At 41.8% G+C, this 16,342-nt stretch overlaps 2 protein-coding genes across 3 annotated transcripts; both read right to left on the reverse strand.

Annotated features, from left to right (window-relative positions):
* Positions 1 to 2,433: 2,433 nt before the first annotated feature.
* Positions 2,434 to 10,501, reverse strand: LOC139657677 (ankyrin repeat and SOCS box protein 13-like). The gene is made up of 6 exons (XM_071535586.1): positions 10,414 to 10,501; positions 8,078 to 8,265; positions 6,778 to 6,934; positions 5,743 to 5,877; positions 5,020 to 5,211; positions 2,434 to 4,081 (listed from the first exon to the last, which is right to left on the reverse strand). Exons 1-6 carry the CDS (start codon positions 10,454 to 10,456, stop codon positions 3,954 to 3,956), a joined length of 843 nt encoding a protein of 280 aa, XP_071391687.1. The 5' UTR covers positions 10,457 to 10,501; the 3' UTR covers positions 2,434 to 3,953.
* A 297-nt stretch (positions 10,502 to 10,798) lies between these two features.
* asb13a.1 (ankyrin repeat and SOCS box containing 13a, tandem duplicate 1) lies at positions 10,799 to 16,195 on the reverse strand. Of its 2 annotated transcripts, XM_071535583.1 has the most exons (6): positions 16,124 to 16,195; positions 15,183 to 15,370; positions 13,685 to 13,841; positions 12,560 to 12,694; positions 11,554 to 11,745; positions 10,799 to 11,141 (listed from the first exon to the last, which is right to left on the reverse strand). In XM_071535583.1, exons 1-6 carry the CDS (start codon positions 16,164 to 16,166, stop codon positions 10,987 to 10,989), a joined length of 870 nt encoding a protein of 289 aa, XP_071391684.1. In that variant the 5' UTR covers positions 16,167 to 16,195; the 3' UTR covers positions 10,799 to 10,986. The 2 variants fall into 2 exon arrangements, with proteins under 2 accessions (XP_071391684.1, XP_071391685.1); XM_071535584.1 differs by lacking the exon at positions 16,124 to 16,195 and having other exon boundaries at positions 15,134 to 15,501.
* Between the last annotated feature and the right edge of the window lie 147 nt (positions 16,196 to 16,342).

Consider the following 16,342-nt stretch of genomic DNA (forward strand, 5'->3'; position numbering starts at 1 on the left):
ATTCACATTGATACATCGTTTTGTGGGATCAACTCGTCAGCTTTTCATAGCACCTTACAGAGGTAAATGAACCCGACTTTATTCACTTCAATAAGACATTTACTTTCACCGAGAGAACCGCCGGTGTCGTTTTATCTGCCGAGCCGAGAGGGAGCTTTCAAAGCAAGCCGATCACTTTGTCTGTCGGGCAGAAAGTCCACGGTTCCTATTTTGGATCCAGCATCATTTTTTTCTTTGATAACTGGACATTCCCCGCATGCCTGTCCTCCTCTCCTCTGCTTTTTCCACTCTCCTCCGCGGACTAGCAGCGCTTTGAATCCAACCCTCTCGGTTATTTAGCGGTTATTTTAAGCCTTAAGTAGCAGCCCCATCTGAACTGGGGTCAGATATTTTAACAAGCCTTTTTAAGGAAGACGGGCCGTCCTCCCCTCTTCATGTGAACAAGGACAAGCGTAGTCCAGAAATCTGTGCTTCAACGTTATTTATAGGCAGCTCCCAGTGTCTAAGACTGTTAACAGATAAGACTGCATCTTCCGCCGTGAGCACAAGTCCAAAAAGGTTGTAATGACGGGAGATTATTTTCACTGAATTTATATGCTGATTTAACAAACTGCAACAGCTTGTCATATTAATGGAGTGGAGGAGAAAGGCTCCGCAGTCAGGCCAGCATCGTGCAGCCGGGGCACGTTTTGAGAAGAGAGGGCGATAATAATGAAGGGCGGGAGGAAACAGAGAGGTTCGGATGAGGGAACACAAGTATGAAATATTGCTTTTGAATGCTGGGTAAAAGACCTGCCAGACAAACAGTAAACAGACAGGTGTAAACCTCCATGAGAGCAGACAGACGGCCACTTGCTCTTTAAAGCTGCATGAGGCAACTTTGCATGCTGGCGGCGGGAACTGTTTGAAAACTTTAATACCCATAAATCCTGCAATGTGACGTCAGTAATTGTGGATTCGTCATGGAGAAATGTTCATACCTATCGTCATAATAGGTATGAACAAACAGGACAAATCTTCAGGGTTATTTAGCGGGGATGGGACGCTCTTCTCTGTTGCAGCCCCAATTTGTGATTTAGACTGATTAGACGGGTGTATTTTTACATAAAAACTCTTGCCTAGTGCAGCTTTAACGTGAGCATGAGTGACCTGAATTACACGTACGATCTCCTTGGAAAAATGTTTACAGTTTAAAGGATAAGTTCGGTGATTTTGGAGACTAATTATATACGTATACGTAGGCCCAATATCGCCAAACTTATCCTTTAAAGACGGAATGTGCATTACCATAAAGAGACGTCCTCCATCCACACTGATGACAACAGCGGCGGCTAAAGATCAAGTTTGAATCCCTGAATAACTGGGAGAATATGGGCAGTAGAGTCGAGGTGCCCTTCAGCAAGGCACTTAACCCCGAACTGCTGCAGTGGAGCCGCTCACTGGCCACCAGTAGAAGACTGTGGTTTTACTGGGAAGCTCCCAGGTGGGAATGTGTGGAAGAGGATGTTCACTCAACCTCCCCCTGGATAAATAAAGGTTTAAAAAAAAAACACACACAACTCCCCAACGCGCTTACACAGCCGTCAAACTTTGCTCTCTGTTCTCTCGGAGACGGGTCATGCCAAGCTAGAACGGAGCCAACGCAGCGATCACAAGCACTTGGAGGAATTCATAAACAAACTTCCTGCACCTCCTAAAAACGCTGAGACCACAGTGAACTCCGGGGTCGCGTCTGTAAGCAGATTCACCGTGAGCAGCAGACGGCCGGCTATAAATAGGCAGCCGGGCACCTCGGTCTCCTTGAAGCTTCGGTGTGTCTCCGTCAAACAAAGCTGTCGCCAGGCAGAGGAATCGAACCAGAGGAATCTGAGTGGCATCTGGAGAGTGTCGCTCTGCTGCAGCAACACCGCCTGGTATTTCGGAGGATGTTGAGGATTATTTTTTTAACCTTTATCCAGGGAAGGTTGACTGAGCAACGCCACACTTCACACTCACACAGTTAGGCCTGTTACATACTCCGTGCAAGGCTCGCATACGCTAACGCAAGCTCTCGACATGCTGCCTGCTAGGGCTGCAACTAACGATTATTTTCACTGTCGATTAATCTGTCAATTATTTTCTCGATTAATCGATTAGTTGTTTGGTCTATAAAATGTCAGAAAATGGTGAAGAATGTGGATCAGTGTTTCCCAAAGCCCAAGATGATGTCCTCAAATGTCTTGTTTTGTCCACAACCCAAAGATATTCAGTTTACTGTCATAGAGGAGTAAAGAAACCAGAAAATATTCAGTTAAGAAGCTGGAATCAGAGAATTCTGACTTATTTTTCTTAAAAAAATTACTCAAACTGATTACTCCATTATCAAAATAGTTGGCGATAAATTTAATAGTTGACAACTAATCGATTAATCGATTAATCGATTAATCGTTGCAGCTCTACTGCCTGCACACGTACTGTATGTCCAGCAGCTTCTTAGAGCCTTGTCTGAGGTAATACTGCATTTATCCACAAGGGAAAGCAAAGCCAGTAGTTTGAAGCATTCAAGTATTAAATTATCTTTAGCATTGACGTAAGAGCATAGTGTTTAAAATCGCTAATGTAGAGGAATGTGTTATACATTATCCATCGCAGCCAAAAGAAAAAAGTTGAAAAGTAGATGGTACTTGCACCAGATCAGCTGGTGTCTCTTCTGACTGAGCCACCATTTTCATTTGTTTACACAGGAAATGACTTCTTCGTTACTCGTTTAGCAGTCATTTTCATTTAGCGTGCCTACCTGAAACACATGACGTTGCAGCAGACGTTAGCAGCACATTACACATTTTGAAAGAACGCAAGAATGCAAGAAACTCCCTTTGCATTGTTGCATGTGTTGCTTACATAGAGTATGTAATAGGCCCGAAGCACACTCACACATATGAGCCGCCCAGTTTGTTTTCTACTGTTGGCCACTGGGGGAGTTAAGCACCTTGCTCAAGGGCCACTCAAGGAAGGAGAGAGCATTTCTCATTCACTTTCCCCATGCACCCAGATTTTCCTGGCCAGTCCAGGATTCAAACCAGCAACTTTGAGGTCACACACTCACCTTTCACAAGCTCAAACACATGGCCGCCACAATATCCGGCTCTGTGGCTTGTGTTTGTGTGTGTGTGTGTGCCAACGTGTGTCGTTGTTTTCATGGCAGCTCAACTGCTGCTGTGAGCTCAGCTGCCAAATTCTCTCTCTCTCCCACGCCGTCTCTCATCTCTATTTTCCTCTCCCTGAGCTCTGTCACTTGTCCTCTAGTTACACGCCTGTTTACAAGACACTGAAGCTCTTCAAATAAACACCCACCTAAATTTATCCCTAATATTAGAAGCGCTGTCTCCTCTTGTGTAACACATGTTATGTTTACATTTATCTGAGTGGCAAACATTATTAAATCTTATTAAAGACTTTAAAGCTGCACTAGGCAACCTCACATGTTGGCAGCTCCAATGGCAGCGAGAGGAAACTCAAAACTTCAATACCCAGAAATCCTGTAATGTGAGGTCAGTAAACGTCACACAGCACGCTCATGTTTACCAACCCGGCCGGTCTGTGATGCTTTATACCAAAGGAAACCAACGAGACGAGAGAGGAAGAGATCTAACGTTGGTGAGTCCAGCTTTCTCTGGACGAATAGGGCGAATGTGCTGGTCTCAATTAGAGGGGATGGGACACTTTTATCTATTGCAGCCCCACTTTTTAGGCCGATAAGACGGGTTTATATTTACATAAAAAATCTTGCCAAGTGCAGCTTTAAAGACGAACATACTGCCTGTGCCCAACTGAAGATGTGCATGTTTCTATACTGAGTGTCTACTACTATCGTGTGTAATGCTGTGGCACCTTTGCTGTGTTTCTCTGATAACTGTGCAGTAGGTCTGTGAGTTTCCAGTCTCTCTTCCCCTCTTCCCCTCAGAGAGGCGACGTCATTGATAGCAGAGGTAGTTGATGATGAGCTTCGGTATCTCCAGCTGACCTATGACCTCCACAGCTCTGGTGCCCAGCTTCTTCCTCATAGCCACTCTGCTGAGCTGCTGCAGACTCAAGGGAGTGTCTGAAAACCCACAAGGTTCACAAAAAAAACAAAACAAACAGAGGTAAACACAATTAAATTATATGAACATTTATCAGTGCGTGGTCAAAAATAAATGACCCATTTTGTGGGGCATCAGCAGATGCTGATGTTAATGATACATTAACACTAAAAAAAGAAATGGGTCAATTCGGAGGTTTATCTGGATCAAGTGATGTTTATAGGTGTCTAAATTAAATGGAACTAATTTAGGGTATAAATGGCCCCATCTAGGCTCCAAAATGAGATGCTCAACATGAGACACCTATTCTTACACAATAAATGGCAGCAAAAACTTAAAACAATCTATGGTATTTTACAAAGGAGAATAGGCAACTTTTAGTCCTTGGTGGAAAAATGCTAACTCTTGTACAGACCAGAATGTTTCCTCCCCTCAGCTTGATGCATGTCGAGTCTAAATACTGTTTTGTGCGTTCCTCCTTTAACTCTGTGCTCCACATTCCATATATAACTCTGTCAGTGGATTTAAGGTTTGGAAATCATCACCTCCTCATATTCACATCAGTTACAACTAACCTAACCTACAGTATGAGCACCATGGGAAACAAGAGGCTTCATGTTTCTTGTGACTTCCTGGAACTGAAAAACAATCCTTGCTCGCCATCTACTGGCGGCTAAATCAACACTGCAACTGCGGTGTTAAAGCGGCACAGGGCAAGAGATAACTATTCGAAAAATTCACTACCGAGAAATCCTGTGCAGTGAGGTCAGTAAACGTCACACAGCTCGCTCATGTTTACTGGTCTGTGATGCTTTATACCAAAGGAAACCAAAGAGACGAGAGAGAGGAGAAGATCTAACGTTGGTGAGTCCAGCTTTCTCTAGACAGACGCTCACCGGCTGATAAGACGAGTGTGTTTTTATATAAAATATTTCCTTTGACTCTTACGAATACTCACTCTCGTAAAACTGCAGGCAGACCGCAGAGGGAGAGCCCGGTGCCGTGTAGTCGATCGGCTTCTTGTCCTGCATATCTCTGGCGTACACGTTGGCCCCGAACTCCACCAGCATCTCGATCATATCCACTCGCATCTTTTTAGCGGCGTGGTGCAGCGGCGTCTCGTGCAGCCGGGCAGCGTTCACTTTAGCCCCTGAAAGGAAAAACACACCGGAGTCAGATCCCAGCTTTTAGCACGCGCGTATATTTAAAGACTATATCCAGTACCGTAAGGACTGCTGAGGTAGCGGTGGGTAATATTACAGCCTGATGACTTGCTCATGCTTTCAATGTTTGTATACTTTTTTATATCATAGTCCTGTACTTGTTCAATGTTGTTTTATCTTTTGATGTTGTCTTTCTGTTTTGTTTTATATCGCTCTTTTCATTTATTGTTTATGCTTCTCTTATGTTCACTTTTTTGGATGATGAACCACCTGAACTGTTGACTGGACATTGATGTGCAACTCTTGTATTGTAGGACCCCTCAAAAATGAGATGCAACATACTAAATACTACTAAATACATACAAAATAACACACATTATTACACACTAGTCAACTAGATTCAGAAAATGACCTTGTGTCTGACAGAATGGACAAATTTACAAGCCAGAGACAAAATTTAACAGCATTTGGCAGACCGTTGGTGGTAATTTCCCCCCCTGCTTTACATCGATGCTCACCTGCATTAAGCAGCACTTTAACACACTGTGTCTTTTCATTGGCACAGGCCACATGCAGCGGAGTCCCGTAGTAAAGGTCATACGCCTCCAGAGAGACACCTCTGGCAATCAGGAGCTTCACACAGTCCCAGTTCCCTGAAATAATAACAAATAAAAGTTCAATGATGACAAAGTCTGACTGTGCAGAATTATGTTTATTTCTGAGCCACAGATCTTTGTAGCGATGGCATTTGCTTGCTAGAATGTAAACAACAATTTAAAAAAAAATGTTGTTAGACTCAACTTGACTTTGACTTGGTATTCATGACTTGAGACTTAGACTTGAGACAGATGACTCGAAAGGACTTTACTTTTTTTTTTTTTTTATTAAATATTTGCATTTTTCTAGATATTGATATTGAGAAGTTACTATTACCTGGCTGAAGGGGAGCCAGGGCAGGAAGCTTAACATTGTGATGTAAATTTTTTGTTTCGTACTTCTGTTTTCACTTTAGAGCCCTTTAGAGCTAATAGGGCTATATTATAATTTCAAAGCCCCACTCTCCATTGTTGTTCATTTAGGAGGCTTGTTATTGATTGCCACAAAATGTCAAATATCAGTAAGATTTATAAGATGTAAGCAGGCTGCAACAGTGTTCGTTAATGTTGAAAATAAAACTCAACTTTTCATGACCGCTGTCTTTTAACTGATTTAAATGTGGAAACCCGGGTAGATCATCAGAACTTCGTATGACTTGACTTGTGACTTGCTTGACCTGAGCAATGACTTGACTTGTCTTGCTTGACTTATAGCAGGGACTCGACTCGACTTGACTTGATTCTCACCACAGTAACTTGGGACTTGCTTGAGACTTGAAGGTTAAGACTTGAGACTTGAGACATGTGTGAGTTACTCCCACCTCTGCTACTTTCTATTCTGTATACTCTGAATTTACCTCATACACACAGTATTTACGTCAACCTAAATAAAAGACGGTAAACTCTATTCCGAAAATGTTAAAAAAAAAAGTGTGTGGGCTGAGTTGCGGTGCTGACCTCCCATGCAGGCCTCATGGAGGGGCGACGGTGTGCGGGAGGTGAGGGCCGGGTTCAGCTTGGCTCCGTAATCCAGCAGGAGCTTCACACACTCCAAGCTCCCGGCCGAACAGGCGTCACACAGCGGCGTGCTGCCATCCACGTTCCTCGCATCCACCTGAAACGCATCATCACACAGCAACGCCGCTGAGACGCTGCATCACTTACACACTTGAGGATATTTCTGAATTATACTTTATAGATCTATAGAAACATGTCACATCTATAGAAATTCTTCACATCCAACAATATCTCCTCTCCTCTACTGGTTTAATTTAATCCACAAAAAAATCTTTCTAGCCATTTACTTAGCTATTATTTTATTTACTCCTATGGTCACAGCAGCTCTGAACTTTGCCCTCTTTACTATTAGTTGCTTGTAATTTTTGTTATCTACGAATTTAAGCAAGTCACTCTGGATAAAAGTGTCTGTTAGATGCCTAAAATATACTTTAGTTGAAAAGGTAATCCCAGAGGGCCAGGGGTCTGACTCATTTTTTATTTTAACACTCCAGACTTTTTACTGACCTGAATTACTTGACTGGATTTGAAGATTTTGGTCTGTGTTCAAAACTGAGCATCCTGATAGGAGCTTGATAATGACTGGCAACTAGGCCAAATCGCTCTCCATGTGGAGATTATTCCTCACAAATATCCTAACATGTGAATTGACAGTGGGTGTGGAAATGTGTATCAGTACAGAACAACCTTTGCTTCATACTTTTCCAGACTTTTTGTCCAATTCCCACACTTTTCCAGACCTGGAAATGACCAAACACATTTTCCAGACTTCTCCAAACTTGTGCAGGAACCCTGGAGGGGGGAAATCTTTCCACCTGCCCCTTCCTCCACAGGCAAAAACAATGAATTGTCTTACTTCAGTACCTGACATCCATTTGTAGGCCTGTGTCAATATGTAAATTTCACAGTACGATTATCTTGACCAAATTGATCTCGATATGCGATATTATCTCAACAATTACTAAAACAGTGAAGACGAAAGATGAAAAGTATCGCTGTGGTCACGGTATTAAATATTACGTGATCTTAGAATTATAAGGTTCTATCTGCCTTCAGGATAGTTCTGAGAAATTTAGTGGCGTGTCATAACCGTGTATTTACCGCAATAAATAGTATAATACTGGTTATTGTCACATCTCTATCTATTTGAGACCTCCCACACCAGTCACCCATCGTACGGCAGATCTCTCTCTCTCTCTCTCTCTCTCTCCCTCCCTTCCTCTCTCTCTCTCTCTCTCACCTGGGCTCCGGCGTCCAGCAGCAGCCGGACACACTGGGCCCGTCCGTAGAGGCAGGCCTCGTGCAGCGGGGTGATGGAGTCCACAGCCACGATGTTGACCGAGGCTCCGCTCTGGATGAGCTGCTGCAGCTGGGACGCCTGGCCCAGAGCCGCCGCCTTGTGCACCTCCGTCCGCTCCGACCAGCAGCCTGAGGGAAACCGGACGGGACGGCAGATGGCACAGGTAACGTATCGAAAAATAAATACGCTTCAGATATACCTAGAATATGTTAAGAGATAGGTTTCAAAATAGGGCTGGGCAATATTTCAATATTACCGTCTTTCAATAGACTCTTATAGTGTTTAAATAAACTAGTCTAGTCTCATTTATTCATATAGCCCTTTATCACAGTCAAGTCTCAAAGGGCTTTACATACCATCATATACCATACTACATCATACATATACATACTACATAAATATATAAACAGTATATACACATCATATATATTAGGGCTGAACAATTAATCGAAATTTTATCGAAATCGCAATATGGCCTACTGCAATTTTCAAATCGCAGGAGGCGCAATATTTGTTAAAAGCGAAATGTGTGTCAAAATACCATTTTAAATGAAATATTGTGGTGCTGCAGAGTTGTCCTGGCCTACACATCATATGCTACAGACTTAAGAAAACATCTTTGTTTGGTACAGATCCCGCAAAAATCACACCATAATCATTTTAATACATTTTTCAATGAAAATGAGAATACTGATGTAAAAATTATCATTCCCTCTAATATCGCAAATCATATCACAATTGCAATATCAGTCAAAATAATCGCAATTAGATATTTTTTCAAAATCGTTCAGCCCTAATATACATCCTATACTAGGTCATATAGGCCTACATACTTCATATACACATTGTTTACTACACCATATACATACTACACATCACATACTATGTCATATACTACATAAACATATTGGATTACCTCGATAAACAATTCTGACATCTAAATTAATGTTAAAAAGCAAATATCGATTAGAATCTCTCACACAATTAGATATGCAACAAACTGGAGTACATTATTTTAAAAGTTTTATCACGCTTTACCATGCAGTTCAATGATGAACATCAACATCAATTTGATTATTTAACATGTAATTTCGCATATGTTAGCAGATATCACTACTATATCAATATCACAATAATTTCTCATGATTATCAGGGAATTAATTTTGTCCATATCGCAGAGCCTTACTTAAAAACATAAAAACAACCAAAAAAATGGCTAAAAAATGTATTCGTACATGTAGTTGACTGGCCAAAACATATGAGCATACTTCCAGATACACTGTATGTTGTCAAAACTGCATAAGAGAATATATTTCCAGTAAGTTTCTAATGAATGTCTTCTACATGTACCTACACAGTTGTGACCATTTTTTCCTGACTGTAATGGTTTTAATTTTAATCTCTACACACATTCCTCAGTATGTGTAAAATGTATGTTTTTACAGTATAGGGCAGCAGTGGGAGAATAGCTGACTAGAGGTTTTAGCATATATAAGACAGTAAACATGTCTTGGCATTGACAGCTGTAGTAAACTACTGGAAAACATGGATCTGCACTGCACTGACTGCACTGATTGGAGCGTTTTTGAGGCTGCTGCTACAGACCTGGACGACCCCACTGACACTGTGACATCCTACATCAGTTTTTGTGAGGACATGTGTGTGCGCTTTAACTGGCCAACGACCTGAATGTGTACTCTACTGCAGGTTTGATAAGCCCACATTCACACCCCACTCCGCCCACATCAAACAACCATCTGCACCCCCTGCCAGAAACTATCCTTGTGCAATAAACCTGTAACACCTACCTCATGTATATAGTTACCCCCCCCCTCCCAAAAAAAAAGGCAGGAGTGAAAGGCCCAGACATCATCATCTGTACAATATCTGATTTGTGTATATAATGTGTGTATAATGTATGTGTAATATCTCATGTATATAATGTTACACCAACAACTCATGTTTATTCCAGCATCTTTGCACTCTGCACCATTGCACTATTGCCCTAGTGTTGTCTACGTTTTACATAGTAGTTAAATGTTTGGGTTTACCTCTGTTCATCTTGTTGTCCTTGTTTTTAGCTATATATTTATTGAGAGTCAAATTCCTTGTATATGTACATACTTGGCCAATAAAGCTGATTCTGATCTTAACTCAGAGTATTAGCTTGCCAACTGACAAACAGTAGCCATTATAATTCATGACGACGCTAAATTGGGTCAGTGTTTGCAAAAGCGATAAGCCTGCCAGCCATATTGTCCTTAGCTTACACTCACCGATGTCGCCGAAGAAATACGGCCGAGCGGTTTCAATCTCCATGGTTTCCTTTTCTTCACCGCAGGAGCCGAAACGTTACCGCCGAACCGGCAAAACACGAGATGTTTGTAAACAGACGCTTCCACATAGTGTTTACATACGTGCGGAAAGAATCACGTGACGTAACGGGACGTAAGCGACGTCGACGCCGGCGCTCGAATCGAATGCTGGGAGTTGTAGTCTTATACCGATTTGCATACTCTGTGAAGAAAGTTTTCAATATTTATTCAGCTTGAGGATAAATAACACTACATAATACACAATATTATATTATTATACAACAGCAGGGTCGTAATTTAAGCAAAATAAATTAATACAATTAAAAAAAAAAAAAAAATAGTTCATGATGCAGCGGCAAACACAATGTCATTCCTGAGTCACATGACAGTAATTAAAGAGAAAACGACCCAAAATAAATTAATTAATTAAAGACACACAAGTTGGTTATATTTTTGATAATTTTGAAGCAGAGTTGTAACCAGTGATTCTCAAATCCATCTTACAGTGTGTTAAGAGTTCGTTTAGAAATCCATTCACGTGTCGGTCTGCAGTAATGTGGGATGATCACACTGGAGGTATCTGCGGATGCGGTGCGATATGTCCAGCTGACCTATGACCTCGGAGGCTCTGGTCCCCAGCATCGTCCTCACACTGATCCTGCACAGCTGCTGCAGACTCAGGGGCGTACCTGTGGAGAGCAAGGTGTTGTTTCTTAAAAAAATCAAAAGGCTTAAAACCAAAACTGAGAAAAACTGATAAAACAACAACCACTAATAACCGTTTAAGTGGATTGGCCTATGTGGAAATGAAAAATTCTGTTCCAAAACACTATACATGCATTTTGGAAGAAAAAAAAATAAAAACACTACCTGAAGTTTATTATTCAATATTGCTAAAATATAGAGGATCCAGAGCCTAAGACTTAGTACTGTATATATATTTTAATCATTTTTGTAAGAATAGTTACACACACACACAGAATAAGTTGGTCAGCTGGCTTTTTTCAAATGGTGGATATCTCATTTTGGAACAAAATTATTCTAGTTCCTTTCAGCCTGATGTCAAATCGACTGTTATGAAAATGTAACGTATGGATTTACTTTCATAAAACCTGAGGCAGGCTTCACAGTGCGACCCAGGCTTGGCGTAGTCCACTGGTTTCCTCCCCAGGTTGTCGCTGGCGTACACGTTGCCCCCGAACTCCACCAGCAGCTCCATCATGTCCGTCATGTCGACTCGAGCCGCGTGGTGCAGAGCCGTCTCGTGGAACTTTGCCGAATTCACATCGGCACCTGAGTCGAGTTAAAATGATCTCAGACCTGACAGCAGAAAATGATTCACCGATCTAAAACAGCAACAGGTAAACGTCAGGTTTTGGTGTCAGTCCCTCAGAATCAAAGAGCGAGGGCTTCTTTCTTTCTAGAGCTGCCATTTTGCACCGAGAGACGTTCAACAATCATACAGGGAGAAATCCATCGTAGAAGAGGAGAGAGACCAATTTCTCCACCCACAGGAGCAGAAAATAGACCAGAATGCAATGCAGCCACAAGACATGTTGAGTTTTGAGTAAGGGACAACTCTCACTTTATCTTGCTCTCACTATCCTAGTGCTATCGCTATTTCTCTCCTATCTACACCTAAAACCCACAGCTGAACGCAACAAGTTCAGGCCCCGTTCTCTGGAGGTTGTCAAAAGGCATTCTGGGAAATGTAGGAAATCACTAACTGAAGTAGAAGTAGACGAGGCAGGTTGAGGGAAAGTGCAACAATGATACAGGGAGAAATCCATCAAAGAAGAGGCAGAGAGACCAATTTCTCCACTGACAGTAGCAGAAAATAGACCAGAATGCAATGCAGCTACAAGACAGGTTGTGTTTTGAGTAAGGGGCGTGACTCTTGCTCTCTTGCTCTTACTACGCTATCACTATTGCTTATACGTATAGGTGGTAAGTAGAAGTAGACTAGGCAGGTTGAGGGAAAAAAAAAAAATTACAACACTTCATCACTAAATACCTCCTGGAACACACTGAACATCACAGATTGATGATGTAAAACTGTAAGAGTGTCTGAAGTTGGATTTCTCCTTTCAGACATCTTCTCTCTGACCTGCATGCAGCAGCTCCCTGGCACACTCCACATGTCCTTTAGCGCATGCGATGTGGAGCGGGGGACCAAAGTGGACGTCGTACGCCTCCAGCTGGGCGCCGCTGGCTATCACCAGCCTCACGATGTCGACGTTACCTGAGAGGAACACAAAGACTCACAGCCAAAAGCGTCCGGTACAACAGGCCAGTGGTGGAAGAAGTACTCTGATCCTTTACTTAAGTAAAAGTACCAATACAGCAATGTAAAAATACTCCATTACAAGTAAAAGTCCTGCATGAAAAATCCTACTTAAGTAAAAGTACATAAGTATTAGCAGCAAAATGTAGTTAAAGTATTAAAGTAAAAGTAGTGGTTTGGTCCCTCTGACTGATATTTTATTATATATGACATCATTAGATTATTAATACTGAAGCATCAGTGTGTAAGCAGCATGTTGCTGTTGTAGCTGCTGGAGGTGGAGCTAGTCTGAACTACTTTATATACAGTTAGCTAGTTTAGTCCAGTGGTTCCCAACCTAGGGGTCGGGCCCCTCCAAAGGGTCACCAGATAAATCTGAGGTGTCGTGAGATGATTAATGAGATAGGAAAGAAGAAAAAACAAAGTTCTGATACACAAATCTGTTTTCAGTTTTTGGACTTTTTTCTCTAATCTTTGATTTTTGCTGAAATATTGGATCATTTGACATTTACTGAAATGAAACCATGTGAGGTTTAGAGGGAAAAATCACTATTTGGTGGAGCTGTTAACAACTCATAGACATCTGAAATGTGACCCGACTACACACTGCGTTTTGTAAGACGTCAAAAGCCAAAAAGGTTGGAAACCACTAGTTTAATCTTTAACAATGTGTTGTATTTTAAAAGCTTGTTATATTATCCATTGTGTCAAATCTCCATCCGAAAAAGTAACTAAAGCTGTCAAATAAATGCAGCGGAGTAGAAAGTACAATATTTCCCTCTGAAATGTAGTGGAGTGGAAGTATAAAGTAGCATCAAATGGAAATACTCAAGTGAAGTACAAGTATCTCAAAATTGTACTTAAGTACAGTACTTGAGTAAATGTACTTAGTTACTTTCCACCACTGCAACAGGCTGAACGCTGCCTTGACCCTGCTGCGGTCTTTACCTCGTATGCAGGCCTCGTGGAGCGGGGAGGCGGTGAGGGCGGTGAGGGAGGGGTTCACTTTGGCCCCGTGCTCCAGCAGCAGCTCGGCACACTCCAGACTACCAGAGGCACAGGCGTTACACAGAGGAGTGCTGCCATGGATCGTCCTCACATCCACCTGGGGGGGGGGGGGCAGCAGAGGGGCAGATGTGGACGGCTACGAACCACTAATCCCTTAAAGCAGTGGTTCTTAACATGGGAACCACCAGGGGTCCTTGAGGGGGTTCCAAGGGGTCCCCAGCAAAATGACGAAGTGTTAAGCTTCACCATTACTTCATTTATATAAAGTTAACACAATTAGAGAATGCATTAGTATGACTATTTTGAATATAGTTTCTCTGTTATCTCTCTACCTACAACACAGATAGTCATGGAAATCTGGACAAAATCATATCTAACAATAATAATATTCTCAGATTTGGGTCAGAGAGAAAAAGTCTCATCAAATGGGGGTCTGTGGCTCTAATGTGGACTAAAGTAGGGGTCCTTGATATTGAAAAGGTTGAGAATCACTGCCTTAAAGGATAAGTTCGGCAATTTTGGACCTACAGTATATAATTTGTCTCTTACCTGTAGTACTTGGACCTGCAGAGAATATTGGCTCCGGAGTGGATCGTCTTCTACCAAACTCTATTGTTTACAGTCTGACCTAACCGTCCGCAAAACTAAAAACATGCCGCCAGTAACACACTTTCACCCCATAGCAGTCTGTGCTGCGGCAGTTCTGTGATTTCTTGATTAGTGAAATGGCGAAATCATGTCATGTTACTTATATCTTCTTTATTATCGTCCTCATTATTATTATTATTATTACATATTAATGAACTTATTTTTGGTTTTTATATGCACTGCTGTATCACCAAGCATATTCTTATTATTTTTTCTTACTGTTATTATTTTAATTATTATTACTATCGATTCTATGTTTTTATTTCTTTTCTTTTATTATTAGTTTATATATAGGCTATATTTATATATAGATACTACTGCCATTTTATATGTTGAATTATTACTATATATTGTTTCTTCTTTTACTTCTCCTTTTCTGTATCCCCCCCCCTCCCCTCACATAATGTTTACTTGTTTGTCTTTTGTCTGCTTTTGTCAGTCTTAAAAAAAGAGATGGTATCTGTAATATCATAATTTGCATATTTACAAATGTGTCTGCATCTCAATAAAAAAATGTTGAAAAAAATCATGTCATGTTTTATCTCAACTGGAGCCACAAACAGCTTTTTTTAGAGATATTTTGACAGACATTTGGACTCATTGTTAGCAGCAAGAGGCAACAAAGCTCGGTTGCAGTTTCAACCGACAGCTGACTTGGGAGCCAATATTCTCTGCGGGTCCAAGTAACAACAGGTGTGTAAGAGACAAATGATATATACAGTAGGTCCAAAATCGCCAAACCTTCCCTCTAAGCTCCAGGCTGTATATCTCTGGCGGTAGGACGTCCCACCTGGGCTCCAGCCTGCAGCAGCAGCCGGGCGCAGTGTGGATGAGCCTGTATGCAGGCCTCATGGAGAGGAGTGATGTTGTCCACCGTCACCATGTTGACCGACGCCCCGCTGTCGATCAGCTGCTGCAGCTGCAGCGCCCTGCCGTGGGACGCCGCTTCATGCAGGGCGGTCCGGTCCGCCCAGAAACCTTACAAGTACACACACACACACACACACATCCTTATACGTCTATCCTCATGAGGACCATCCACTGACTACATGTATTCCCTATACTCTAAAACCTCACCACTACATACCTAACCTTAACCCTTACCCTAACCTTAACCTAATCCTAATTGTAGGCCTAACCTTTAAAACCAAGTAATAGGCCTAACCCTAACATTGCCTCTTGAGGAAATGAGGACCGGCCTTCGCAAAAAATGTCCCCACTCTGAAGGTTTAAAACTCAAATTAGTCCTCACAAAGATATTAGTACAGGAACACACACACACACACACCTTAATTTAAAATCTATGGGAACACAGCGGATATAGCAACAGGATGATGAATCAAAACAGTTTGAATCAAGCTAAGTAAGGGTTTACTTTCCAATAATGACCAACTCTCTTATATTGTCTCCTTATTACACGGTTACAAACTTAATTTAATATTATTTTATTACAAGCTAATGTAACTTATAACCTTCCGCCAAAAAGTAGTCCGGCATAACTGTCTGCTGCACTAACCAACGTCTCTTTTGGCACGCGAGGTGTCAGGAGCTAATTTGATTTGACATCACCTACATCAACCGGACTTCTTGACCGCGGAGTGATATCATAATACGACGTGAAACAGCGTTGTGTTGTTATCGGTTGTTGTTCAGATATAACGGACCTACAATAACGGGCCAAAGCCGTAAAAAAAACCAAAAAAAAACGTTATCAACATTAACAGTGCTCACCGATATCGCAAAGAAACGAACGGCGTGCGGCTGTCACCTCCATGTTTTACTGGTGTGTCATGGTGGAGTTGGATAAACACGATGTAACGTTAAAAACATGAGAAGCAGCCTACGTGCTTCAAGAACAGCGCAAGTCTCGGACTGAGAAGCAGCAGTGAATTGTGGGAGTAGTAGTTCTTAAGTATAATTCACCTCTTCCCAAAGTTTATTGTAGTACTT

The sequence above is a fragment of the Centroberyx affinis genome, unplaced genomic scaffold, assembly GCF_046629955.1.
Source record: "Centroberyx affinis isolate AG114_WGS23_722 - 3 ecotype Tasmania unplaced genomic scaffold, CSIRO-AGI_Caff_v1 ptg002739l_1, whole genome shotgun sequence".
In the NCBI taxonomy this organism is placed as follows: Eukaryota; Metazoa; Chordata; class Actinopteri; order Beryciformes; family Berycidae; genus Centroberyx; species Centroberyx affinis.

Coding starts and splice junctions, on each gene's coding strand:
- LOC139657677 (XM_071535586.1), bottom strand. CDS start 10,456: ATGGAGATTGAAACCGCTCGGCCGTATTTCTTCGGCGACATCG. Junction 6,935..8,077: donor TGCTGGACGCCGGAGCCCAG/GTGAGAGAGAGA, acceptor GATGCGTTTCAG/GTGGATGCGAGGAACGTGGA. Junction 5,212..5,742: donor TAAAGTGCTGCTTAATGCAG/GTGAGCATCGAT, acceptor TTTTCCTTTCAG/GGGCTAAAGTGAACGCTGCC.
- asb13a.1 (XM_071535583.1), bottom strand. CDS start 16,166: ATGGAGGTGACAGCCGCACGCCGTTCGTTTCTTTGCGATATCG. Junction 13,842..15,182: donor TGCTGCAGGCTGGAGCCCAG/GTGGGACGTCCT, acceptor CCCCCCCCCCAG/GTGGATGTGAGGACGATCCA. Junction 12,695..13,684: donor CCACGAGGCCTGCATACGAG/GTAAAGACCGCA, acceptor TGTTCCTCTCAG/GTAACGTCGACATCGTGAGG.